This window comes from Corvus kubaryi, unplaced genomic scaffold (assembly GCF_017639235.1).
Source record: "Corvus kubaryi isolate FWS band 111438036 unplaced genomic scaffold, C.kubaryi_AGA036_p1.0 split3-73, whole genome shotgun sequence".
NCBI lineage: Eukaryota > Metazoa > Chordata > Aves > Passeriformes > Corvidae > Corvus > Corvus kubaryi.
This window is the reverse complement of record NW_024582091.1, coordinates 38,376,261-38,404,223: the sequence shown is the minus strand read 5'-3', so window position 1 is coordinate 38,404,223 and position 27,963 is coordinate 38,376,261. Positions and strand designations below refer to the sequence as shown.

Here is a 27,963-nt window from a genome sequence, read left to right as displayed (position 1 = left end):
CCGGCCCCCTGCGCTCTGGCGGCGCTGCCCTCCGCGCCCGCCGGGGGCGCCCGTGAGTCGGGCGGGGCGGGGGCGGTGCTGGCGGGGGCGCTGTGCCCGCGCGGGCGGGGCAGCCTCGCCTTCCGATTGGTTGCCTGGCGGCGCGCTGTGCCCGCCCCCGCGGCTCGCAGCCAATAGGAGCGGAGCCCTCGATCTCCGGCGGCCTTCCCCCCGCCTGCCGCAGGGGCGCTCCTGGGGGCGGCGCGGCCGCTGTTTTCCTTGGAGATAAGGGCGGCAATGCGGAAGCAGGGAAGGGGTGGAGTGTCCCGGCACCCGCTGCTGGCGGGCTTTGGGGGCAGTCTGGAGGCATCCGGACTGCGTGGGCCGGGCAGAGCCGGCGGGCCGGTCTGTGCCGGTCCGGTCCGCCCGCCAGCGGAGCGGGCCCGCCCTGTCCGTAAACGTCGGTGGCTGTGCCGCAGCAAGCCAGGCCTCCCGGCCGGGGAGACAACGGGCGTGGCTAAAGCATGCCGTATGCTGAAGAGACGTTGGAAAATAAATCCTGGTTCCGTGGCTGCTGCTCGGAGGTGGCGCCTCCTGCCCTGTTGTGGTCGCCCTTCGTCCCGCTTTCTTCTCCGATTGCTGTTCCGCTCCTCCTGGCTAGATGCCTCTGGTGCCACGGGTCTGACGCTTAGGCCCCTCGATGGAATTCAGTCTATATGATCTCTCTTTCCTTGTAACTTACTGTAAGCCTGTACAGTTGAAAAATCATTCCTGGCATTACTGATTCGGGGTGAGGTTTTGTTGGCTAGGGAAGCCAACAAAACCATTTTGAGTCTCATTCTGCCACTTATCACACACTGTTGGAGACTTCTCCCCTTGCTCTAGCTCTCCACCACCTGGACTGAAGTTGCTGAGTTTCTGTCAGCTCTTTTTTTATCCAGAGGTAACAGGCCTTTGATAAGGTAAATATGCCTGATCCTGGACAGGGTCACTTTTTAAATACAGAACAAGTTTAAAACGAAATAGTCGTTTATCCCAGTAAGTATGCCAATAACAGGCTTCTAAATTAGGCAAAAATGTACGAGTGAAGGCCACATAAAGATACAAAGTCATGCCCTATATCAGTTCAACTAGGTATCCTTTTCAGGATGGAGGGCTTGTTCCACAGCACATACCGTGATTTGCTCTTTAAAGAAAATGTTTATTTCGACTGTTACATTAAAAAGTATTTGTAGTATTGAAGATCCTTCTTCGGTTTTTGAAAAATATTCTGAAATAGGCAGATTTATGAACTAGTCAGCTTAATGACTTTTTGTTAATAACTTGCTGAGGAATGCATTTTGTGTCATAAGGAAAATGTTCTTGATTAAGAAAACCAGGTGAGGACTGTCACTGGGTTTTTTCAGCAAATGAAACACATCCACTGAGGTATTGAGTCTACTGTCTGAATATTTTATTTGATTACCTCACACAACATAGTGTGAAAACAGTAGGTTTGCTCTTAGTCTGAACGACCAGAATAAGGACACTGTTGTGTTTCTGGCTGCACAGATCAGTCTGCAGGCAGGCCTGGTGGTCCCTGTTGCACCAGGATGTACTGGCAGGAGCAAGGCTGTAACTCAGCTTTATTCTCTGTAGTCAGGACAGATGGCTGGGGTTGGATCTGTGCTCGGCTGTACGTGGCACAGCAGCTGGAGCTGATGCTGAGCAGTGTGCGTGTTCTGTAGGTGACATTGCCATACAACCATGTAGTAATCTAATTGTTGTTTTTATTTTATATCACAGTGATTCACAGTGTCTGATGTCCTCTTTAAGGCACTGCTCACAAGCAGTGGGGTTACTGAAAGTGCAGGCTGCTGCACAGAATGAGCAGCAGAAGGAAAAGATGCCTGCTTGTACATTGACACAGCATCCAGTGCTATTTTTTCACCACTTGTTGTAAGCACACAGATGTGTTTTGATCTTAGAGTGTTTCCATAGGATCAAAAAAATCTTATTCCCACCAATGTCATGTGCTTAGGAGTAGTCACACATGCAAGAGTAGTATGGACAACCTTTTAGATAAGAGAGGAAATAATATTATTTCTTTCCAAAATGTTGATCGATGATTTTGTTTGTTTTAAGTACAGTTCAGAGGGAAGAAATGAGACTGAAACTTCTGCATCTTCAGATGAGATCTTTCCACACTTTAACAATATGCCAGTGCCAAAGCTTTAGCAAAACTGGATGTCTACAATTAAAGCTGGATAATGGCGTTGAAAGAACAGCTCACAGAACAGCAAAGTCTTGGAATTTGTATGCTCTGAAAACTGCGTTCCCTTGGTTGACAAGTCAACATGTGCAAGTCAAGAATTGCCAATTCCTCCGAGGATTTGTATCCACTTTGGGAAGAAATGTTCATTATCAGAGTGGGGAGGGCTTTTTCTCATCCTGGAGACATTTGGGTGCGACAGTGATGGAAAACTACAGGCTCAATACAGAGTGGATCAAAAAGCTTAGGAACACATCGTCAAGATTTTATGCAGTTGTATCAGCTGGTAAAATTGTCCCCAAACCCAGTAACCAGCCAGTTAAGAGGCCACCAAAGGCACCGAGGACCAAGCAGCCATCCAGAACGAACCTGCCACTCTCAGACATGGAGGTAAAGGATGACATTTACAGTCTGTGTGACATTAAGGGAGTGCATCACTTTAATTTACATTCAGATTTGGGTTTAGATTAACATTTTAATGAAATTAACATACTTCATTATTTACACTAGTGTGGGACCTTTGCAAATAGAAGCAAGCTTGATAGAAATTGGCATGTCTGGTATTTTGAAGGTAAAATGGAAGTTTACTTGCAATGTGTTAACAAAACTGGAGGGAAGATGAGTGGTTATTATAAAGTGGAAAGGTGAAGTGCATTAAAAATAGTTTTGACCAGTGCTTTCAAATCACATTTACTATTGAGAAACAAAGTCTAGCTTTCAGAATAATTGAACTTTCCCTACATTTCCTTGCTTATCCAGATCTACCCAGTTTTAAGGCTTCACTCAAACAGAAATAAAAATGGAAGTAAATAGTATAAAGTTTATATTCAGATTAAGTTTCATATGGGAAATGAACGTGCAAGTGTAGCCTGTGTTACCTGAGAAAGATCATTCTTTGTGTAGAAATAGCACCTTGATTATCAGACTCCTAGGGCTATAGAGGAAATGCAGCAACACACTGTTTTAGATACCCTGAGATATGATGAGGAAGAACAGTGCATATTTGTAGCCATATCTCCTTAAGATAGCTCTTAGCCAAGCCAGGCCTTAAGTATACTTGAGTATAGGATTTCCATGGTGAATCCTGGTGTCAGATGTGTACTGTTCTCAGGCTAAAACAACTGAGTTCCAGGGTGTTGTTAGTTAAATAGTATGATAGGGGGGACTAAAACAAGCCTTGTCCTTTCAGAAATAGCTTCCACGTTGCAAAATATATCTGTTACATAATCTACTGAATGTGAGCAGAGAAAAGTTTTAGTGCTTGCCTTCTCATATCTAAGCTTCTGGTTAATATTCTGTGTGATGACTATGCCTTAGTGTAACATAAAGAGGTAGTTACAGACCATTTAGTTCCCACTCCTATTTTCATACTGCTTCGCAAGAGGAAACTGAGAAATATTAGTCCTGAAACATCATGTAATGTTTCCAGCTTTTTAGTCATGCTATGACATTACATTCAGAGTTTGATTCTTTTTGGTTTTGGGTGAAGCAGCAGCATTCTTGAGGCTTTTAAATGACAGCATAGAATGCAAACAGTTTCTTTGTTTGACATTTTCATATATATGTGCAAGTAACATGCAGTGCTATTTTTACTTTTTTCCATTGTGAAGAAATGGAGAAAATACTGCCTGATACACTGAAATAATAATATACTTCCTGAGGAAGCTTTTGCATGGCAAAATGCTGGGCCAGAAATTATGTAAACTCAGACCTAACAGAAACAGAAACATTTGCTATTTTTTAATAAATCCAGTGTGGTTTTGTCAGATATTTATTCCAATCTGCAGGGGTGCAGATAAGCTGTCACCATGACTGCAGGCTGACAGTAGTGGAGTCAGCATTTTTTTACCTGTCCTTATAGCTATGTAGTATAGAGAAGTAACTTCTGGAGGTAGCTGATTTCTGGAAGATTAATAGAAGTAGCACAAATGGAGAATCTTTGAAGGGTTTTTTTTGCAGCATGCCATCAGTTTTTTCTAAATCCTGGTGTCACAAAAAAAGCTGATCTTGCCTTCTGTGCATGTTTGAAGGCAACCAGGTGCCCCCTAGTATTGCAGGCCATAATGCCAAGGCCATTGCCTTGGGGACATCTCCTTCCCAGCTTCTCCTGCTTCTGGAGGAGCTGCAGGCCCAGTCCTGAGGTTCTTGGTTAGAGAACCCTGAGGATCTGTGGTGGTTTCTGTCTGGGAGAGCCTGACAGCTGACACCTTTCTTTTGCAGAGCACTTGGTGAATGAGATCCTTCCCATCCTCCCCAACACTGGTCTTCATGTGTTTTTACAGGCAGAGTGCTGAGCACCAGCAGTGATAAATCGTTGTACAACCAGTTTTTCAGGATCGATGGAGGAGTTACTTGAAAGCAGTTGGGTGGTTTAGTCGGTCCATCAGTGAGTGGTACCACTACTTGGTTAATCTTGTACGTACGGTCTGATGGCAGGAAAAGCCTCTGAGCTAATTCTTAGTGCTATAGTCATCTAGCATAGAAATAGCTTTAAATTCAGGCAAAGACGTAGTATTTACTACACTTTTAGGTGAAGACTGATTCCCCTTCTGGTGATACAAGGACTAAAGCTCATCATGCAGATTTTCTTGCTTAAAAATTTTAGTATGCTTTAAGTGGAAGAGATGGACTACAGAGACTTATGATTCCGTGAGCTTGTACAGTCGTTGGGGGCATGATGATACAGAAAATCAGTTGTCAGTGTACTTAGCTGTCCTTAGGAGCAGCCATCCTGTGTGCTGCTCTGAATGGAATCTCAATAACAGTGTAGGCAGAAAGGAGGAGGGTGGTGAGTAGCTCAAGTTCCATTCTAGCACCAGTACAGGTGCTGTATTCTGGGGTTTTTGAAGTTTACAGGTGAAAGCGATGTAGCAGAAAACATGACATTAAGGTTGATAAGCCATTTAACACATCGATTTTAGGATTAGCTGATTCACTGATTAGAGTAGATTTTTTGGCTGTATCTCCACCAACAGTCATGGGAATTTAGATATTCAGAGCACCCGTGGACATGTATTTTAGGTGTCTTAATCTCAAATTATACCCAAGGCAAATGTTCTCTATCAAACAAGAATTTTGTAAATACTTAAGTGAAACAGTACATTGTAACAAAAAAACCCAAAACCTGAAAGTAGTTCATGTCCAAAATGCTATTTCAGGCATGTAGCTTAGCAGAAAAACTTCTTGTTGTAACTAAATGAGAAATGTAGGCATTCAAACTAAAATTGCAGCTGTAGGACAGAAAGTTGAAATGAAGAGTAGCCCAAGTAATAAACTGTGGGAAGCACAGAGCAGGATAGAGATTTTCAATTGTATACTAACTAGAAGATGAAGAGTTTGCTCCCTTAACTCTTGACAGAAGAATTTCATGGCAGAGTATGTGTACTTACAATAAGAGGTTTTTGGAATAATCTTCAGATTCAGATGCATAATTGGCACTGGCGATTTAGAGATTGAGAACGGATTTATACAGTTGAAATTGTGATAATGAAACTTGCTACTTCAAGGGAACTGAAAACATAGTTCTGTTCCACTGTTAATTCAGCCTTCTAGCACAGTTGTCGAAATATGCCTACAGAGTTGCTCTTTGAATATTAGAATTACTTTGAAAGCTTATTTTCTGCGAGTGGTTGCAGAATTAAGCTGATGGGTAAGGAAAGCTTTGGATGTGATAACAGAATGTGAACATTTAAAAAGAAAAGTTCAAATGTGAGGTGGTGATTCTGATGATTGGTGGTGACAGGCCCCCTGCAGGGAGCAGAACACCTCTTTAAGCCTTGCTGTTTGACAGTATGAGTGCTGCAAGAATGTAACTTGGATTTTAGGTTGAAGTGTATTGTGGGTCTAAATCTCTCCAGATGAGTACAGTTCCTTTGTTCATTTGTTGTTAGTTACATCTCCATTTGTATTAGTTACAAAAAACTGGGAAGTGACTGATCCACAGTGAGACATTGCTTTCTGGATATTTTCCACTACATTGTACGGAAAAACATTATTGTAGGTCATACATGGTGTCAGAACAAAGAAATATACTTCAAATGAGTACTACAATTTTCAAATCAGTTTATTGTGACTTGATTAATCAAGAAAATCTCAAATCTCCTTGCAAGTCAACATAATTTTTCCAGTTGAATAAGGCATTTTAGTTATTTAGGATTGTGGGATATTGGGACAAACTGGCCATTGTGTACTGTTCAGCCGTGGTGGTGGTGGAGACCACGCTGTTAGTGCAGGATGCAGCTCAGGGTGGGGAAGGGACGCTGTAGATGTGCAGCACTGCAAGTGGCCCAGAAGGTCAGTGACTTCCTGTGCTGCAGTGGCTCAACCTGGGCAGTAGCTTGGTGCATGGCAGAACATGATGTTTGTGATTGGAGGTTCTGCTTGATAAACAGTCTGGGGTAGTCAGACTTGGTTTATCTTTAAAACACGGATGTTAAAACTGCTATCAGGGATATCTTGCCTCTGGTTTCAGTGGTCAGCCAAGCATGTCATAAGCTGTGTGATGGGAGAGCAGCAGCAAGTGTGGCTCTGCTGTTCAAGTATTTGATTGGCATTCAGGGAAGAAGGGTTTTCACTGTGGCTCTACCACAGAGTTTTTTGGTGCAACTTAACTCCTGTCTCCTGGTTTGTTCTCAGTGTGTGATTTGCTGTCCTACTTAACAAGGAGCAAGTAATCTCATTAGTATATGTACAGCAGGTGGGCAGCACGGCAATGATACCACAGAACAGTGCATAAATGAAAACTGTCACTCTTAATAAATTTGAAGCAAATAGTTGTCTTATTAACATTTTGCTTCAGCCTTGCCCTAACTCAAATCTTTATTCCTTTGGCACAGAATCTGATGCAGTGCACAGCCTTTGCAACAGCAGATGAGTATCATCTTGGTAATCTGTGTCATGACCTGACTTCACATGGATATGTTGAAATAACAAGTTTGCCTAGAGGTAGATTTTTGAAACATTAAATGCAATGTTATACCTTGGGAAATAAAATACGGGTGAGGGATATCATTTTTATAACTTTATGTATTCTTATTCTGATAATATCCTGGAATATATCATACTTCCTGTAAAATTATTGCTTTGCTTAAAGATTCTATTTGCTTAAAAATTCCCACAACAAAACCTTTCAGAATAGCAATATGGGCAGCTCTTGCTCTTACCCTGTGATAATTTTTCCCAACATTACAATTACACTAGAAGTATAGAAAAATTACGTGCATGCATGAGAAATAGCTTTGGAAATTGACTGATAGAATTTCTATAGACATCACTAACTGAGAAAATTCTGAATGTTTTATTTTAATTAATCTTTCAGTAGTGAGGTAGTGCACTACTTCAGCTGTCAAAACAATTTTGTAATTTGAAGTGTTGCATCTTCTTTCTGTATCCACATTTCTATTAATGTAAATTACAGAGCTGGAGAGGAAGGCATGCAAGAGAGAATCTTACTGACTAAGTGAAATTAAAATGATACACACATAAATGCTTAGTTCTAGTAAAGAGAATGCTGTTGATACTTCTTCTCTATTGGGCCAAGTATATTCTAGCAATTGTGGAATGCTTCACTTAGCTAGGCTTTAGCAAAATAATTGGTTCTGGTTTCCATGTAGAGTATCTGGGAAGACTTGGGAAAGTATGGCTTGGAAATAGCTGCAGTATACTACAAAAGAAAAACAAATGGATCTTATTATAGCTTAAGGAGCCTTATGCCCTGGAACAGCTGTGATTTTCATATGTGAGTAGTAGAATGCCTTTCTTCTTCCTTTTGGAAGAGCAAATTATATGAAGCTAGGAGAAGGAGAGGCAGTTCATGGGCATTTTAGTAGGGCTTATCAAAAACCTGTCTGCCTCTCAAATAATAATCTAAGTGGAATAATACTCCAGTAGGTCTCTTGCAAGGACAAGATTTACTGATGATTGTCTTGTTGAGAAAGATGAATATGAAAGACAATACCCAATAGAATATAGGCTTCCTGTTCCTCTGTCGTTTCTTTGTATTAAAACTAACCCTGGTTTCACAGCTTTGGGATAGAAACTTTGTACAACCCCAGCATGACCGTGAATTAAATGTTACTGTTGATGGTATTTTACCCTGGCAGTGTCGTTTTTGCCAGTTCCTTTTATTTCTTCATGGTGTTTTTGACTCATAATGAGTACTGTTTATCAAAGGTTTGGAGGAAGTAATGATGAAAGGATATTGGATTGTGCCAGCAAATCTGAAGTGTTGTGATGGTTAGCATATGCATGTAGCAGTGGTTGGTTACCAAGCCAAACACTGAATCTTGGAAAATAATTTTTAAAAATATTACCACATAGAAATCTAAATCAGCAGTTATTGTGTGGATTTGTTACTTTGTAGTGTTTTTCCACAGCATTATTCTTGGTTTTGACCTCTTTAAAAACATTTTAGAGGCAGATCCTGCACCTCCACTTAAAGTAGACCAAATTCTCTTCAATTGTATATGTTTTGGCTGGAGTGGATAAATAAAGATATGGCCAGTATTTGAAAAGGCAAATGAGAAAATATAGACAAATGTTACTTCCATGATGAACTCAAACTTCACACCTAAAACTTGCTCTAGTTGTTCATCCAGTGATGTGTTTCTGAACTGAAATAGCAAGTGGAAGAAAAGTCTTTAAGGGCTCATTCAGACCAACCATGTGGTCCCAATTCAGATATTAGCAAAAGTGTATTTTACACTTGGTCATCTCTGTCTGCTGCCTCAGTCTACCTGGCCTCTATGGCTTGAGCAGTAAAGCAGAAGGTAGAATTTGTACACAAGCAGAATTGTCACTTGACTTGTGATTTTCCTGCAAAGACATTTAAATTTTTAAGGCTTAGCTGTTAGGCCCTGCAAAATCTTTGTGAAGTCTCACTTTATAATAGTGGGCTTTACTGGTCTCACTTTATATAGGGGGCTTTACTGGTCTAGCTTCCACTAGTGCTGCAACAAAATGAGTCATGCTGGTTTGAAACAGCATCAGGACTTCTAAAACTTTATCTGTATTAGTGAGTGGCACAGTGGAGATGATTTGTAGAAGAAAGTTCAAACCCCTGTTTTGAGAACCCAGCAACCACATTTTGTAAGTTTGGGGGAATTCTACTTGGACTAGCTCTAGTCTAATCCTTTGTAACAAATGCCCCATTAGTGGTTGGAGTACCACAGGTGCATTTTTTGGAGCTTATCTTTCAGTTTAATTTAATGCAAAAACCCTCACATTTTTTGTACTGTTGTGCAGTGCGCATGAGAAGTGTGGTAAAGGAGGGTGGGTGGAAGATTTGTTTCAAAAGCACACTTCTGATGTGCAGGGAAATGCAGGTGTAGGCTCCCCCATCCAGGGGGTATGCTCTTTCAAGTTTCTGACTGGCAGAGCAAAGTCAGCACAATTTGAGTGCAGATTAGTCCCTTAGTGTATAGAAAAGAGAAAGATCTTCCAGGCAAACAGATTTGAACAGTAATTTCTCTGCAACTGCAGCCAACTTCCATAATTCTCTCACACTGCATGTCCACTTCTGTGTTCTGTTCCTGGTTATTTACTATGTCTGCATCAGTTTTCTCTTAAGTATTTTGTTCTTCAAGGCTGCTACATTTCGTTAACTGAAGATTCTGGTGAAGTTCCCAGTAGAGGCTCAGTCGGCCTAGAGTGTGGCAGTTCTGAGAAGCAGTATAGTTTGATACTGTAGTTGTTTCCTGGCAAGCATTTCTATCAGAAAAATACAATGTGGGACTGGCAGATGTGTTACTGTGCAACTGTTGAATTATATGCTTACAGCTATCAGCTGTCATGTTCAGAAGTTTAACTAATTATTCAATTTTTTCATTTATTTCAAACAAGATGCTGCAAATGTTTTGGTGGTCAGTACTGAGAAATCTGCAAAAGAAGATGATCCTGGCATGATCTTTTTCTTCAGGTAAGCTGTAAATCATGCTCAAAACATTATGGGATTAGTAGTAATGGTGTGAAGGAAGTAGTGCAGCTTGCTAAATCATTGTATCATGTTACCTTATGAAACTCAAGGAATAACTGTCCAGCCAGAATGACTAAAAAAAAATCAGAATTATTTAAATGGCTAAAAAACACCTTCTCATGGTTTTTCATTAAAGTATGGTTAAAAAGCAACTGGTATGTAATTTCTGTGAAGATAGTTTTAAGTTTCTTGATTCACAATGACAAAAATTGCCACTGTACAATTAGACTATTCCATTAAAATACATTTAAAACAGTATGATTACACTCAGTTTTTCCTTGAATTCGCAGGGAAGGGGCTGTTGTATTTTGGAATGTTGAAGAGAAAAGTGTAAGTAAAGTGAAACTGTTGGTTAAAACTGCATAAGCAGGTGTTTTGTCAGTCTCACAAAACTCAGTGTGTTAGGGGTTTGTTTGGAAGATTGATCTTTCCATGAAGGAAAATTCTTCTCCTAATGAGTGCAGGTTCTTACCTGCTGCTGCCCTCAAGTGTGTGGGCTGCTGATACATCACCTTTGCAACTCATACTTAAGACAAAAATATGACACCTTAATCTAGTGAGACTGACAAAAAGAAAATTTTTGCAGCTCTACATCCTGAAAAAGTAGATCAGAAAAATCAACCTGTGAATGATTGTTTGAAAGGCATTAATATAACAGAAAATATGTTAGAAGAAAAGGATCATTCCACTCTATTCCATTTTATGTCAAAACGATTAGAGACTTGTATTTGTATAACTTTGAAAGAGAAAAAAATCTATAAGCAACTCTTTAATACTGTTCTGTGTTTTTACCAGCTAGCAATTTTCCTGAAGGAAGTTTTTTATTGGTTGGTATAATTATTAAATATGTTGCTGACATATAATATTTTGGTGATCTTTGCTGACCAAGAAGGGTATGCCAGAGGCATATCTATTTTGATGAATATATTTAAAGTTATTTAATGTTTTAAATGTATTTTTATAACTGGTTAAACTGGGATCTAGATACAAAAAGTATTGACCTTATCTGTAGGCAGAGTATGTGAAATTAAATGGTGTAATTAATAGATCATACTGAGATGCATAGAAGTTCACAGGAGGATTTTCATTGGGGTAAATGAAAACAGAGAGCACTTGTTTCCAGACATGAACAATTTCTGGATCCAAGTTCATTTTTTCTGTTTCAGAACTGAAATGTTCCTGATTTCCTGTCTGTTCTGGGAGGTGTCAGTATATCAGGTGTCCGTACAAAAAAAGATACTAGTTCTCCCTTCAAACCTTGCCTCTAGCACACTTAGGATGCTATGGATGTATCTACGCTACTGATTCATAAGTATTACTGAAGACCAGCTGACTTAACTCCTGATGATCTTTGAGTTGGACACCTCAGCCCCTGGAGTACTCTGAAAATTCTCCTTTTCTTGTACATGCTTTGTACCTTTGAAAATTTCGTACCTTGTTTTCCTGGTCAATACTAGTAACAGTAGTTGGTCCCTTGCTAGCTTTATTTATAAAAGAGGAGGAAAAATGCCTCTTTCTGCTTATCGAAATCATAGTCAAAGTTTTAACTGCCAAACAACTTGCTCAAACAGAAGAAGTATTTTTGTGGACATGCTTTAATGAACTGAAACAAAAGGAGAAAAACCCCGAACTGGGCTGTAGAACAGAAACTGAAAGTAATTCAGTAAAACAGAGAATGTAGAGTATCACTGCAAATGGACAAAAGTGCTCCAGATTGACTAGTAGGAGAAAAAAAACTTATTTTACATTAAGAGACGCTTAACAGGAGAAGTAACAAATACAGACTGATCACAAAAAAAAATTTAGAATACGAAATACCAGTTTCAAATACCTGAATAGGAAGGTTGTAGAGCAGCTTCCCTACCAAAATAGCTAGGACAAAAAGAAAAACCAGCTTTGAGGTTTTTTTAAAAGGAAATTGTGTGACGTAAGTGCCCATAATAGCAAGAGTTTGCAGCTAGTGACTCCAGAACATCTTTTCTAATTAGTTTTACTGTGTCACAACTAGTCCCTTCTATAAAATTAGGCTGGGCCTAGAAGCAAGCAGGGTTTGCATTGCTGAACTGTCCCTGGACACCACTGGTTGGCTGAGGTGACTGGCCTCAGAACAGACGCTTCCTATGTTTTCATACCCTTTTTTTTCCAAAGACGTGAATTATATGGCGAATCTTAGTCATGCTAATACTGAATTCAGGATTACAAAGGGAGCAGTTGCAGCTGTAGGGTTGAGGGGTTTTTTTTCAGTGAAAAATGTTACTGTGTTACATAGACAGTATCAGCAAAACTCTTGAAAGCAATGAAGAAAGCTAGCAATGCAAAGGAAATCCCTCTTGCAGGTGATCCAGCAGATTTTTTAGAGTACTTAACCTGGAGAATATGCTTTATGAAAAAGTTACAGTATACAGTTTTGTACTAAAATATTAACTATGATCTTTTATTTTAAAAAGAGAGTGCTTTTTAAGTATGCCTTAATAGAAGATTGACCTCTTTAAAGAATTTAGGCATCAAAAGTGTATTGTGGTTTTGTGGTTTGGTTTTTTACTGGCTGTTGTGTAGCTAAATGCCTTTTAAAAACTTGTAGGTGAGTGCTTTTTTTAGTTCAGAACTTGTTCTAATTGCAGATGAGGGGAGCCTTGTAGCATATAAAAAGGAACAAGGATGAGAGAGCCTAAATCAGGTGTCAGAGGACAAAGTTTTGTGAGAGAAAAAGGCTCTTTCTTCCTGCATCAGATTTTAATGTGCTGGAGAATAAAAGAGCAAAGAGATTACTTCTGCAAGTAAAATTGCACATTTAACTATTTACAGGGATGAATGTGGCAGCTGTAACGATTTTTCCAGATTTTTGTAGTGGTAAAGGATTTCTCTAATATAACTGACCTCTGGCAGCTGAAACAAGACTACTGATTTCAGCAGCAATCAGAAACAAAATTACTGATTTAGCAGCAAACTAGTAATTTTATCAGAAACAACCACCTGATGTACTTATCCTAAAGATTCATTCCCACATTGAGACATCTGCCAAAATCTTGTACAGCTCATTGTTATACTGAATACATCCATGTTGTCCTCAATGCTATTGTGGTTAATCCTTACTGTGTTCCATGTGTGCAGATATTAAATGACATTTCAGTTTTCCCAGATTACTTGCAGTTGTTAATAGCCACAAATTCTTCTGAAGCAGTTTCAGAAGTAAACTATGTTAATAATAACTTCATTATTTAGCACACCTCTTCATTGTTATGTAAATAACTTCAGCATAAAGGTTGCATTCATCAGCCTGCTCTATGCAAGTTCTTTGCAGAGCGATAATTTACTGCATGGTAACTGTTGCTGCAATTGTCTTCTTAGATGAAGAATATCATGAGAGTGCTAGAGCAGCATGAAATTCAGCCATATGAAGTTGCACTAGTCCATTGGGAGAATGAAGAGCTGAACTATAGAATAGGAGAGTAAGTATCTTCAGGCATTCTGTATATAAAAGCTAATAGACACCTAAAGCTAATTCAAGCAAAAGCAGCTAGTAAAAATATACTTGTCCTTGCTTTTTTCCCAAATGAGTAAAATAAATAAAACAGTAAATCTAAGTTGACAAGTGTTGCTGTTTTGGTAAACTTGCAGGTAGTGGCTTTTGCTATTTGCTTATACAATATATCTTGTAAATAAGAAGCTCCCTGCCCACACAACTCTCTGTGTTCTTCAGCAATCCCAAACAGAAACTATGTACCTCACAGCAAAGAAACTTATGAGCATTATTGAGACAAGTCCGATTTTAAAGAAGATGCTCTCTATAAGCTTTCTCTTTGTCCCTGAGGTTCATATACAAAGACGTAATTTCAGCATATACTTCATTTCCTAGGAAAGTTACAACTTGATTATTGGGTAATGATAAACCTGGCAAGTTGTCTTTCCATGTTAAATAATGTTTTTTCATCATGGAAGGAAAATTATCTCTACAGAAATATTTCACAATGAAAATGATTATATAAATTACCTGTAATTTTCCAACAGCACCTAAAAGCAACCCCTAGACAGGACACTGTTAATACTAGGAACTGAACTAATGAGGTTGAGCTTATTTAAGGTAATCTGGTAAGGAGACAGGTGTTTGATTTTTCCTGACCATTTGAAAACTGCATGTACTATTCAGTTGTGTAATTTGTGATTCCTGACATGCTCCATTGTGCTTATGCATGTTTCATAGAGATTCATATGAAAAGTTAAACGAGTCTTTTGTCCTCTTTTCTTTGCTCCTTGCCCCCTATGCAGTAGAGGTTTTAGGGAAAGTAACATTATAGTGGGGAGGTAGTAAGGTTGGTAAGAGTGACAGTGGAAAATGAAAACAGAAAGATAACAGAAGAGCTAAAGAGCAGGAGAGAGGCCAGCATCCTGCTCTGAATTATCTGTGTGTATGCAATAATGCTGTAGTTACCATCACAGCTTGCGGCACTTGCATTTACACCTAGAAAATTTGGTCATAATATTAGTCTTAAATTGAGGAACTAATTTTCAGTGATTGTTGTGATTGTTGTCAGGTTGAACATGAGTAAAATGGAAGGATGAGTATGACACCCATACAGATATGGCATGCCTTATCTAAATAAATAACCAGCCCTTCTTGCATTGTCAATTATTCTTTAAATGTTCTTAAGCTTGTGGCTCCGTCAGTGAAGATGCTTCAATCTTGTCTTAACAGAGGTCAGTCAAAGCTCCATAAAGGACAAATCTTGTTAAATTCTGAGCTGGATAGTGATGAAGTTGTTCTGCAGAAATTTGCCTTTTCAAATGCTCTTTGTCTTTCTGGTAAGTTAATATTGTTCCTACTATGTAGTCTGTGCTACAGACTTTGTGAAATGTCATTATAAGTGGGACTTGTACAGTCACAGGCTGGAAAAGACTTGGTATCTGGTTAGACAAACTGTGTAAGGAGTGTGCTTCAGTGAGAGGATTTGTTTTCAATGCTTTTACTGTGTTTTTTGTAAATTGGAATTGCCTTATTCAATGTAAATTGTTCTAAAGCTGAACAAAGCACATTAACAAGCATGCTTTGCAAAAGATACACGTTCTACTGAGCATCCTGTTCCCCACCCTTGAGAACTATCCTACGATAACAATGAGTGTAGAGTTCAGTATTAGAAACTTCTCAGTAATCTTGGGTAATTCATACTGATGACATTTCCTCTGACAGAAGAAGCTAGATGCCAGCTAAAGTGATACAGAGCACCTATTCCCAGCTGGGGAGGTGTATCAGTATACACATATCTGGACCAGAGTCAAAATAAAGTTTTCCAGGCTTATTAGCCATGGTAGCAGACAGTGGGAGGCACTGGGAAGAAGTCAGGCTCACCAGTCGTGCTGCTGCTTCAGGAAATAACACCTGTCTGCTGCTTCAGACATTGAATGATGTAGGAAGCGGGAGTTAGGAACTAGCAGCAGTAAGGCTGTCCTCAGAAAGGCCTTTAAGGGAAGTCTGTCTGGTCTACCTACCACTACTGTCTTTAGGGTAAATTCCAGGATTCCAGTAGTATTTTGGGGAAGTGCACCTTTATGCAGGAGAGAAACAGAATGCACATTTTTGAAGTGCTACACCATTTGATCAAGGAGTACAGTGTAACTAAATGGTTCCTGAAGGAAGAGGAAGGAAGAGCTGTTGAGAAAAAAGCATATTGTTTTCTATAGTTTTCCTATACATAAAGTCACTGTATGGAAGAATAGTGCCACCTAAAAGGGAGCAAGGGATTTTTTCTCAGGAGATTATGTTCAGTAAAAATAAAGGATGCAAGTATAGTCCCTCGTCAAATTTATGACACAGCAGAGACCAACCTCTGTCAAGTAACAGGTGACAGATTAAATGCTTACTGGCTTTTTTTTTTCAGGGGCTAAATTTAAAGTCATTTAAGTCAGTGGCTTGGATTAGGCCTCTGTATTCAAAAGATGAGTGTGCAAAATGCTCAGCATTGGGTTTACTGTCAGTGTCCTAACCAGATGATACTATTGATTACTCCCACAAGAGTTCATTTTGACAATTAAATCTTACCTGATTATTTTTTCTGTTTGAATGGGGTTAATTTTTGATCTGTTGCAACTTCATTCTTGTCTGGGAATCTGGACTAAAGAACAAGGCCCAAGTTTTATCATCTTGTAGAAACAGCTTTCCAGGTTCAAGCTGAGGCATGGTGGAATTTGTGTTGCCAATGCCAGTGCTGAACTCAAGCTTCCAGAGAACAGAAGTTAGTATCTTCAGTAACAGTACACTCACCTAAAAACAAAACGGGAGATTGCTCAAGTTTGACTTGAGCTTCAACAGGAACTGGTGGTGTGTCTATGCCAGCTAATTCTGTGGTTGGAGAGCACTGTGCATCCATACTGGACAAATGGAGAATGAGAGTTGTGCAGGACACTAGAAATGCAGTGGAGGCTCTTGAGGTACCATATGAAGTCAGCCTGACACCAGCATAGCTCATTATCTCCAGCCTCTTTGGAATGTAATTTGCAGAGGGCTCATACATCCAGTAGAGCACTTGGACATACAGCTTCTGAGTTGAAGCAAAAACTCTCCAGGATATAAACTAATCGCTTGGAGAAGAAAGCTGCGCTCAAAGTGCAGCTGGTTCTGTGTGCAGAGCTGTGTCAGTGCCCAGCCCAGATTTGTCCACTGATACATGAATAGTGATTATATAATACAAACTGTAACTTGCTTCAAATGTCTGTAAGCATCAACATGTCCTGAAGCAGCCTGTTGGCAGATTTAAAGTTACAATTACTTGAAAGCATATGTACCTCTCACAGTCAGCTTTCTCATCTCTGTGTTGCAGTAAAGCTGGCTATTTGGGAATCGTTACTGGATAACTTTGTGGAATCTATCCAGTCAATTCCTGAGGTGAGTGAGGTCTTGTTTGTAATTCTCCCCTCCTTTTCTCCTGTGTTTTGTAAAAGACCAGTGCATATGTAGCTGTAGGGAAAAAGCAATTCAACACATTTGATGGTAAATCCATCAATGTGGAGCAGCTCAGAACACCTGCAAAGTGGTCAGACAAGAAATCATCAACCTTTAAAGGGTTGGGAGTGGGGTTCTGCATTGTCATGATGTTTCCCATGTTGTGGCACTGTCACCTGCTACTGGTGAAATGTATGTGTAACGGGACAAGCAGCATTTAAAAACCTGGCCAAACACAGTGTGTGGTAACTAGGGCTGAAAATAATGTGCCTTGACTTGAATATAATGAAGAGTTTGAATGAATTACTTAAAAGTTTTTCATGAGACCTAATTACTGTACAAAGCCTATATGATGTTGTATATAAAAATGAGATTTGTAGGGTTCAAAAGAGAAAATGCTGGGTTTATTACTTTTATGTGAAGGAAATAAATGGTAATACATTGATTGTTGTAAGGAGAAAGTCTATTAAAAGGCTAAGTAGTGACAAGGTAAAAAGAGCACTGTCATGACTTAAAAATAGTAGGAAGGAAAAACAAATGATCTCTTGTTCAGGAAGTCATTTATAGAAAATTCCCCAGTATTTTTTGTAGATACTGATGACATACTCAGTGATTTATTGAAAAACCTGGATGAACCAGTTGCTTGGTGATACTCTTAGAAAGCTAGAGAAGCAAGGCACTAAGCAAACAAAACTAAAATGTTAATAAGTACAGTATGCATTTAGATTTTAACACACTTCAGGCTGTAAAGTTCTGGACTTCTTAATTACTAGTACATGTTTCTTGATCAAGTAGCAAAGAATTTACTTTTCAGATTCTAAAGTCTCGAAGGAAGGTAAAACTCTCTCATGCAGATGTGATGCAGAAAATTGGAGAACTCTTCGCACTAAGGTAATTTTTGGTTACACCCAAGACATTGTATTACATGGAACTTAAAAATCATGTTGTGCATGATACAAAGAGCAGAATACACACTAAATATAGAGCAGGGTGAGACGGAGTGGAAGAATTCCTTCAGCCTTCTTTTGACTGGAGTCTGTGTGCTATTTACATTAGTCAGAGGACCCCATGGCTCACCACTCACACTGGCATTTCAACTACAGGCATTAGGCAGGCAGTGTATCATAAATGGCCAAATTCCACACCCTTTTCCCTTCCTGAGTCCAGCAACACAACACGTCTCTTAACTAGCAATTACAGCAGATACTACAGCGCGTAAAGGATACCAGGGGAAAGACAGCTAGGTAGAACTGATAGCTACAGCCTAGAGTTGGTAAAAATCTTCTGTGAGTTCTGGTCTTCCCTTGACTTACTCAGAAACCTCTGCAAAATTACTGGATTTAACATATTTTCCTCCCTCAGGTGAAATTTGGCCATTGACAATACAGACCATTACACACTCAAAAAAAACCCCACAAAAAACCCAAAAAACCAACAACAACAAACAAACAAAAAACAGCAAAAAAACCCACCAAAATCTCCAAGGTAAAATTAAAAAAAAATTCCTATCTCAAACACTAGGACTTACATCCTTGCTTGAAGAACTGATCAGTAATCAACAATGATGTTCCAAGTATCCAAAGGTTTATGTTAGCAGTACGTTGAAGGCAGGAGATTTTAGCTTTTAGCCTTTATGATACTTAGACCATAGTCTGATTCTGAGGAGTGGGCTATGTTCACACATCCAGTCACCTTTAGGAGTTCTGTATTGTTATTTTGTGTACTGCCAGCATAGTCAGGGACCTCTCTGCAGGTATCAAAAATTAAGGCAGGTGACAGGTTGAGGAGGCGGTGTTGCCATAAGGCAAAAAGTTATTTACATTCAGAACAGTTCCACAGTGGAGTATTCCCAGGAAGGTTTCAGGAGATGTGACCAATTTTAAACAATCGTTCCAAATGTATTTTTACTATGAAAGGAAATTCTTTTCATATTTTATGTAGCATTACAGGAAAATTTTCTTATTTCATTTAACTGCCATGTAAATATTTGCTCCTATATTCACCAAGATGAAGCCTGAACTACAGTAGTACCCATTCTTTTTAGACACCGTATAAATCTGAGCTCAGACCTGCTAATAACACCTGACTTCTACTGGGATAGAGAAAAACTGGAAGAGCTTTATGACAAGACTTGCCAGTTTCTCAACATTAATCGCAGAGTTAAGGTGAGTGTCATATTGTTGAGAGAATTTTTCATGCTCAGATCAGTTGTCTTTGGCTCAGCAGGGTCACAGATCGCTCTGTGAATGTGCTTTAACTGCAGAAACTGAATAAAAAATAAGATTTTGTACACTTTCCCCTTTTCCATGTGTTCTTAGCCCACTCACACCTTTACCCAATTTAGGTTAACCTGCCTCACATGAATGAATTGCTTATCTCCTGAGCCACTAAATTAGGCTTTAAATGGTTAGAAGAACTGAGAAGTGGAATTCACATCAGTTCTTGAAGGGTGACATAATGTTTACTGCTGGACAAGAATAAGAAGCACAAAAACTACCTCTCCTGATTGTACAGAAAGCATAAATATTTAATTTCGAGGCATTCCAGAAAGCTGCATCTTCTTTTGCTTGTGACTGTTTTCATGAGTAGGTATCCCCCAGAAGCACCTCAATACCTGTAGATGCATATCCAAATTTATATTCTTTTGGGGAACCTATTGAAATAACAGGTTCATTTATACTGAAGCTTCTGTTGCTTGTGCATGTTGCCTTACAGAATTTTCTGTTCTTATTTGCAGAGGTGTTAACCCCTTTCTAGTTCTGTGGAGTGTGTTTCCCTATTTAGTGATCTGATTCCATTTTGGGAGTCCAGATTTGTGATGTTTGTAATTGCTTGCAGGTAATGAATGAAAAGCTCCAGCACTGCATGGAGCTGACAGACCTGATGCGAAATCACCTGAATGAAAAGCACACGCTACGCCTTGAGTGGATGATAGTAATACTCATCACCATAGAGGTTGGTGGGGCTTCTTTCCAATATTAAGAATGTAATAATAAGTGCAATTTCTATATTTCGATGATTTGGGAATTATTTTATTAATGTGATGTACATGGGGATTAGTATTTCTTTGCAATTTTCAAACTGCAGCTACAGTTATTTTTCAGATTATCTGATTTATAGTGTAAGCTGGTTTAAAGATTTCTAAATAAAATAAAAATTCTTATCAATGTGTTTGCTGTTCCACAGGTTCTGTTTGAACTTGCAAGGGTAGTTTTCTGATGGCAGAACAAACTCAGGAAGAAGAAAACTGACAAAACAATAGAGAACACAAGGCTTAGAAAATTCCGATCATATGCTTCTGGAGAATCATGAAATTGTGTTTCTTGATAAATCTCTAAATCTTCTATTCAAATAAAAAAAAAATTAAAAATCAGTCTGTGAACATTATTCCCACACATTACTGGGATGGTTAGAGAGGTCTTAACCTATGGATGAATCCCATCTGTGCTGAATGTATTTGGTGAAGGAGTCTACTGCTTTCTCCCCTAGCAGTTAAAATGATGCTGAATACTTTCCTACTTTGTGTATTTCTGATTGATGGTGTTTTCCCTCATTTTCACCAGCTCCCTCTTGGACAGCTACCACACTGTCCCAAGCTTGGAGATGGCACTACTGTTTGTTCTCCTGGCATGATTTTAATATATATTGCAGATATATTTAATGTTATGTTCCACCCCATCAGAAAGTGGTGTTTACGTACTTGTACAGGAATACATTTGTTGAGATGTAGTACTATTTATATTTTTTTAACATTTAGTATTCATTTGGAAGGAGAATGAGTTATCTCTGAGGTCACAGGGACCTGTGGCAAAATGGTAAACTAAGATTCACAGGATTTCTCTGTGCACCTTATCATGCTATCTGATTTTCATCAGTGTAAGTTGCAGGGAGTGAGTTAGCATAGGGGAAGATGTCTTAATCATCCTCTAAGGTAAAAGTTTCTTCTCTTTTATTTTTAATCTATTCCTAGTCCACAGTGTTACTTACTCAGGAGAGGATGAATGGATTTTTTTCCCTAGCAACTTCTTTTTCTAAGTGTATTTTCAGAAACTGCTACACAACTGCTGTTTTATCACCTGTTTCAAAGTCACTTTAGTCCAGTGTATTGAATAAGGAACAGAACCTAAAGATTCTGTTAAAAGCTCCTGGAGCATCATTAACAAGCCATGATGACTAAATTCTGGCTAAAAATGCAACTACATTTGCAGTAGCTTACTGTTCTCTCTTCACCCGAGAGCATTATTTCTGAGTGTAATGCTGGACTCCTGTTGAATACATCAAACAGATATAATGGAGAAAATAATGAAGTCAGGCACAGCTAGGAAAAACATCTGACTGCAAACCCATCCTTTTGCCATAAATTATGATACAATGCCATGGGTGCCTGTGAAGAAGCAGATGCTGCTCTTAAGAGTAGGCTTTCTCCATTGGAATCAGAACAGATTGTAGCTGGAGGTCTTAGTTCTGGAATAGCTCAAGTACTGCTTCTCTGAACTGCTGAGAAGGTCTGAACAGTTAGACCCTGCTCAGGGAAGTGAATCTGTTAGAACAGCTTGGTGACAAAGACTGCATCAGTAACCTGACTTACACAGCGTTGTTAAGAAACAGAACGTTACATCTTTTATGCAGCAGGAAAACTTACCAAGCACCACTTACTTCCAGTAACAGAGAATTAGGTTACATTTTAATTCTAATTTTTCCAGCAAATATTTTTCAGGCTTCTCCTTCTGCTCTTTTGAGTGTAATACTTGCTTTCAAGAACATTAGTTCTTGAAAGACATTCATCGGACATTTAATGTTTCAGTATTTCAGGTCATTTGCTAAAACGTAAATATGCAGACCAACTGCATCACTAGGAAAAGTGGTTTTAACAAAGTCATTGGAGGACTCCTAAATGCTCTTTAAAAGCATAAAGTGTCTAGGCTTCATTATCTAAAGCATTCTGTCTCAGGACTGTAAGAGTTACCAACACGTCAACGAGAGAAGCACAGTTACTTTTGAAACTGTAAATCAGTTTATCTTGGCACTTAAAACCACAGCCATAAAGTCACACTCTGCTTTCTGCCAATCCCCCAACCCTGCTTACTCCATTGAGTGGCTACTCAAGTTTAAAAAAAACAAAAGCTTCAGTTAAGCCTTAACAGACTTTTAAAACTTTGTATCCGTTTTTTCATGGTGTACACACTGGCAGCTGCATCCAAGGATGAGGGGTTTTTGTTTTAGCAGCTAACTATAGAGAATCCTCTTGCTATATTGCACATAGAGAACCAAGCTGGGAAGTAGAGTGCACCAAGAACGTAACTTGAGCTTTCCCAGCAGAGTATACCAGAGAGTAGAGCCCTCTGCGACCGCACAGCATGTGGGAAACTGCCTGCCTGCAGTCCCTGTTTCTGTTTCAAGCCAGAGATCCCTTGGGCAGCCTGTGCACATGTACACATGGCTGACCAGGAGGAAGTTTTGTGGCAGAGGCAGGATGAGACTCGAGCTCCAGAAGCAGCACAAAATTGCCTTAGCTGTGGGAACACACCTGCCTGCTTCATCCACCACGTGCCCTCATGGTGTAACTAAAAACAACCATTGTCACTACAGCTTGCACAGTTTGAGTCTCCATCAAAATGGGTCTACTCTAACCAGTAAGGGTCATTTGAGGGGAAAAAAAAAAAAGAAAGATGCAGTAGCAATAAATGCAAGGAAAACCAGAGAGGAATCCTAAAATATCCAGAACTCTGAAATTTTGACCTTTTTAACAAAACTGGAACTGAATGGCAAAATTCTGTTCATATGGAGCCTTGTTAGACCATTCTTTATAAGGACCTCAACTGTGCAAACTGTTTCTATCTGTGCTTTTTCTGTCAAATGAGGTAAAGGACAACTTGCACATGATTTTCTTTGGCAGATTTGCAGGGAAGTTGTCACAAGAGTAGCTATTTGTAAAACAGCAAGGAATGCTGAGAGTTGTGACTCAATTGCAGACCCATTTTTCTGGGGTGACAGCACTCGTGGGTATAGAGTCAGTCTCTGCTCTCAGCTGTGCTGCTGTTCACATCAGCTCTGCTTGCTGGATGCATACACACACCTCTCTGGAGCTCTGCCACTGAGAGCTGCTTCCTCTATGGAATACCTCACCTGCATGAGCATTAAAAATGCACTTGGGAACCAGTGTCGTTTGAATCCTTTTTTTCTGAGGAAAACAACACATGCAAGTACATATATTGCTGTAACTTTATAGTCAAGCTCCACTAGGTATGTTGCTCCAGCCAAGACAACATTGTCACATTTGAACTTTACCAGTAAAAAGTGGGCAGGGCCCATGTAAAAGGCTAATTTCGGACTAAGCCAAAGGCAGAAAATAGACAGCTAATCTGCACTGCAGGAACTGTGTTGGGTTACACTAAAAATTCATGATGGAGATGAGTCTCCTAACAAGAAAAACTATACACACAGTTAAACCATTTCCTTAAATGACATACATTGTACTGACAAACGTATGGTTATAATTATTATTTCCCCTGGTCTAAATTGCAGCTACTCAACTAGTTTTGTTCACTAGGTGTAGAAAAAATTCCTAATAACCTGATACCAGAAAAACACCTTAGCCTACAGAACAGCAAAGATCCATTTCTTCATCTTTTCACCTCATAGATCTTACACAAAAGGTGGCTCACACACCATGGATCTCCTCCACCTCTCAGACCACCAGACCTACTGGCGACAAAAATGTGAAGGTTCAGATCTCCTTGGGGATGACCACTCACCTTTCACAAACATACCCCAACAGCAAGGCAAGGAAGGGCACAGAAGCCAAGGCAAGAAAAAGCAGAGCCATTCCACAAATGCTACTGGACCCATACATCAGTTTTCCCAGGGATCACTTTTACATTCCTACAATGCTGTATGAAAGATAGGTGAGACTTGGGTCAACTGTGCACAATTCTAACAGAGGAAGGAAAGAGTCCTGGATGAAAAGCTTGGAGACTCTCAGAGGTACAGTGTTCCAGCAAGAAGCTACTGCAGCTGTCACCCTTGCCACCAAGCCTTGTCGCCAACATAAATCAAAAGTGGAAGTGTTAGAAACGGCAGCTGTGCTAATAAAACAGATTTACAGCACTGACATAAACTCATGTTTTACTACAGTTGTAGCCATGTGAAAGCAGTGCCCCACACCTTCAGGGAAGAGTTCCCACACATTGCCTAGTCTCAGATCCCCATGGCTTCCATTCCTCTGGGAGTGGGTCAGCAGTGTTGCAGGGAACAGTGAGCAAAGAGCTCTTCAGAACAGGGGCCCTGCTCTCTTACTTTTCAAAAATGCCGAGAAATTTGAAAACTCACTAAAAATCTTAGCACTTTGAGCCTAATTAACATCACTAGAGCTGTTAAGGTTTTGACTATAGCAGTAAAAATATCTGCTATTCCACTCCAGATTTCAACTGAACTCTTCCAAAAAGACACACTTACAGGACTTGAGACTGAATCAAGTTCCTCCCACTGCTCAAGTGACTTTTCACTCAGATTAGCAGACACTTCCGTCATCCTATTAACACTTAAATCATCAGCAGTATGCTCATTTACAATGTAAAGTATGATCTTATCAGACAAAATGCTGCCTCTAATCCAAGTACGTGCAGATCAAAGTAAAACCCAAAACCTAGGGACTGATGCTGTCATCAACAGCATCACACCTAACTAAAAATGTGCTCAAATGTATAGCACTATCTCAAACAGTCTGAACAGTCCTTTCAAAAAGTTAGAAAACTGGGAAAGAAATCCTAATCAAGTACCTCTAGGAACTAAGGAGGAAAAACCAGCACATAAAAACTAAAAGCACAGTAATGCCACTTAATGAGACATGAATAAATTTTTATTACAATTTCAGGTGCATGGATTGTAACCTAGAAAACAAACAAACCCAAAACTCAGAAGAAGAGACAGAAGTAGTATTTTGGATTCACATCATAAATTGGGTGTCCCAAATGCACCAGTTGAACTGCTTATCACTCCCTGTCACCCAGGTGACATGTCTCAGGTGTCAGTCAGTACTGAAATTCTGAAGTTTGTCAGCATTATACTCAACACAGCCTTCTTTCTACTGAATCCAACAGGATTAGAAACTGCATTATTCTGGATTCAAGTACTGCAGTCCAAATAAAGATGATTTAAAGCTGAATTATGAGCTATTAATAATATGAATAAACCATAGCTAAGTTAATTTTTCTCCAGTTCAGAGACAGCAGAGAGGAGAATCCCACACGAATGCCAACACACAAGTAAGCAAGTGCAGCATAAAAGAGAAAAAGAGGCCACAAAGCCTGCCAGATATCTGCCAGAAACACACTGGTTTTCCTAAGTAGCCCACTCAATTAAATTAAAAATCATATCATTTTTTCAGTATCTTCCATGAGAATGAGACAGATCATCAGACACTAAGCAACTTGAGTTCAAATGCCCATCTACTCTCTTTACTTTGTACTTAGTTTGCAAAACTGAAATGCAAGGGAAACCATTCAGGGGAAAAAATTGCCAAGTAGACTGGTTAAATACACTCTATAAACTTTCTGCCACATGCTCACATTGCAGAACTCAAAGAGTTGTGCTGAACTACAATGGACATGTTTTCAACATCTCAGCTATTCGAGGTGGGTCTTAAAGATGAAGTTCTGTTCAGCTGCTTTATTCAAAGTACTGGAATAGCAGCAGACAAACTGTCAGGTCCATTAGAATTAAAAGTTGTTGGGTTTTGGGGTTGGTTTGCTGGGGTTTTTTAAGACTTCACTAGTCTTAAAAACCTGTACTTTCCAAGTGCAGTTTAACTTGGGTAAATAAATTAATATTCATGAGCTATTTGATACAAACAGACTCAAGCTGTGCCTATCAAGACATCCATTAATTTCAGTGGGAGATGGCTTAGTCAGACTCACATAAAACTGGCCTAATCCTTTATCAGTTTAGATCCTGTAAAAGTAACAATAGCCTGGGATGGCTGCAATCATCTGTGGATCTACAAAACAGACAAGATACAAAACTCCTCCTCCCCATCAGCACACCTGCTGTCAAGATGCAAAATTCAAAGTTTGGGCATTTTTTTCCATAGTACATCTTATTTAACTATGGTGGAAACAACACCCCAGGTACAGCTAGCCCCCTAAATGCTTGTGTAAAGAAGTACCTTAAAGAAGGTAATAATCATTTGGACCTAATTCAGACAGTTGGCATTGCAGCATATGCTGTTCCCCATGAACAACAAAAAGTATGTTGTAGGACAGCAGGAGCAGGGCTCCAAGGGAGCGGGTGCAAAGGAATCCCCTTTAACTGTTGCTGGCCAAACATCTTCCCACAAGGTCTTCAACAACAACAACAAAGTTTCTCTCCGAAAACGTTTCTGTCCATGCCACAGCTCCGCTTAGCAGATGTATCCGGGCTGTCCCTGGACTGATTCCCTGCTTGGAGAAATCACGTCCAAGGGCTTCCCGGCGTCTTGTAGAAGACGGCATCCCTGCTCCACACTAGCAGCTCTGACTTAATATTTCTGCAAGACCAACAATTTTTTCCACGTATCGCAGACATATGTGTATTTCCATGTATGTCTGTTGGTGCATTTCTTTATGCAGTTTTATAAGCATCCATGGATTATTCTACAGCATGCCTCAGATTTGGATAAAACAAGGCCTTGCTGCAGCCACCTTCCCTCCACACTCCACCACAACAAAATCTGCCACTGTGGGAAGTTGCAGATGTAATTTTTACATATGACAGCTATATCATCTAAAAAGGCAAGTTCAGAACACCCGCTTCCAATAACCTGCGTCCAGCTCAACAGACCGCAAGCAGACCCAACCTTTCCCCTTCTGTACTCTGAATCACTCTTTTTGACAACTGAACTTGTAACCTCCCATCTGACAGCTCAGCCACGGCGTGCCCAGGGCAGTTTCACAGAGACCGGTCCCACGCCGCCCCTTCCCGGCGCACCGAACCGAGACTGGCTATAAATGACACCTGGAGAGCAGCCAGGGTGACGCAGAGGAGGGCACCGGCTCTCAGACTTCGTGCCTGAGAGGCCCGGGACACCGCGTCCCGCCTCTGCCGGCCCGTCCCCGTTTCCCACATCCCCGGCGATTCCGCGGGAAGCGCAGGGACGCACCTGCGCCCGCCACTCCTCCCCGGCAGCGAGCGGGAGGGCAGCACCGGGCGGCATCCATCCCTCCATCCCACGCCCGCCGCCAAGCACCGCCCGGCGGGAGCCGCTCGGTGCCCCCCGGCGGCGGCACCGAGCAGCCTCTGCCGCCGCGGCGAGGCCGGACGGGCGCCGGGAAGGCGGCGGCAGGCGCGGCACGGCGCGGCACAGCACGGCCCCATCCCATCTCATCCCTTCCCGGCCCCGCACGCCACCACGATCCCCGTTATCCCGCAGCGCTTGAGGCGGAGGGGGGTGCAGGGGGCCACACCGGCTGCCGCCGCCCGGGAGTTTTAAAGGGGCAGCGCGCCTCGCTAGGACGGGAGCAGCGGCTTTGGCCCAGGGGTGCCCGGAGGGCGGGAGGGCCGCTCCCGTTCCCGGTGGTGGGGCGGGCGCGGAGGGAGGGGCGGGGGCTGGGTGTCTCCCGCTGCCGCTGCCGCCACAGCGCTCGCCGCCTCCCCTCCCCCACGGCGGGGGCTCCTCGCCGCAGCCTCTGTGCTCCGCTCCCGGTCATGTGACCCGAACGTAACCGGACAGGAAAAGCCGCCGCCGCCGCCGCCGCCGCGCTGACTCCGTTGTTGCTGCTGCCGGGCGCGGAGACGGCGGCGGCCCCCGCGCGGCGCCACCCGGCGGCCCCCACGCCCCCCAGGTGAGCGAGC

At 40.9% G+C, this 27,963-nt stretch overlaps 2 protein-coding genes across 2 annotated transcripts in view; both read left to right on the top strand.

Annotated features, from left to right (window-relative positions):
• The first annotated feature begins 199 nt into the window (after positions 1 to 199).
• Positions 200 to 20,509, top strand: RMND1 (required for meiotic nuclear division 1 homolog). Its single transcript, XM_042017335.1, is given in 13 exon segments — positions 200 to 538; positions 541 to 649; positions 2,104 to 2,620; positions 7,066 to 7,174; positions 10,070 to 10,145; positions 10,493 to 10,532; positions 13,551 to 13,651; positions 14,896 to 15,002; positions 17,015 to 17,079; positions 17,951 to 18,027; positions 19,181 to 19,301; positions 19,975 to 20,091; positions 20,323 to 20,509. Coding segments are annotated over 13 exon segments (1,734 nt in total). The 5' UTR covers positions 200 to 276; the 3' UTR covers positions 20,356 to 20,509.
• A 6,996-nt stretch (positions 20,510 to 27,505) lies between these two features.
• The window catches only part of ZBTB2 (zinc finger and BTB domain containing 2), a 10,706-nt gene continuing 10,248 nt past the window's right edge, over positions 27,506 to 27,963 (top strand). The window contains exon 1 of the mRNA XM_042017334.1: positions 27,506 to 27,953. The gene's annotated coding sequence lies outside the window, so the exon portion shown is untranslated. The remainder of the gene's footprint in view (positions 27,954 to 27,963) is intronic.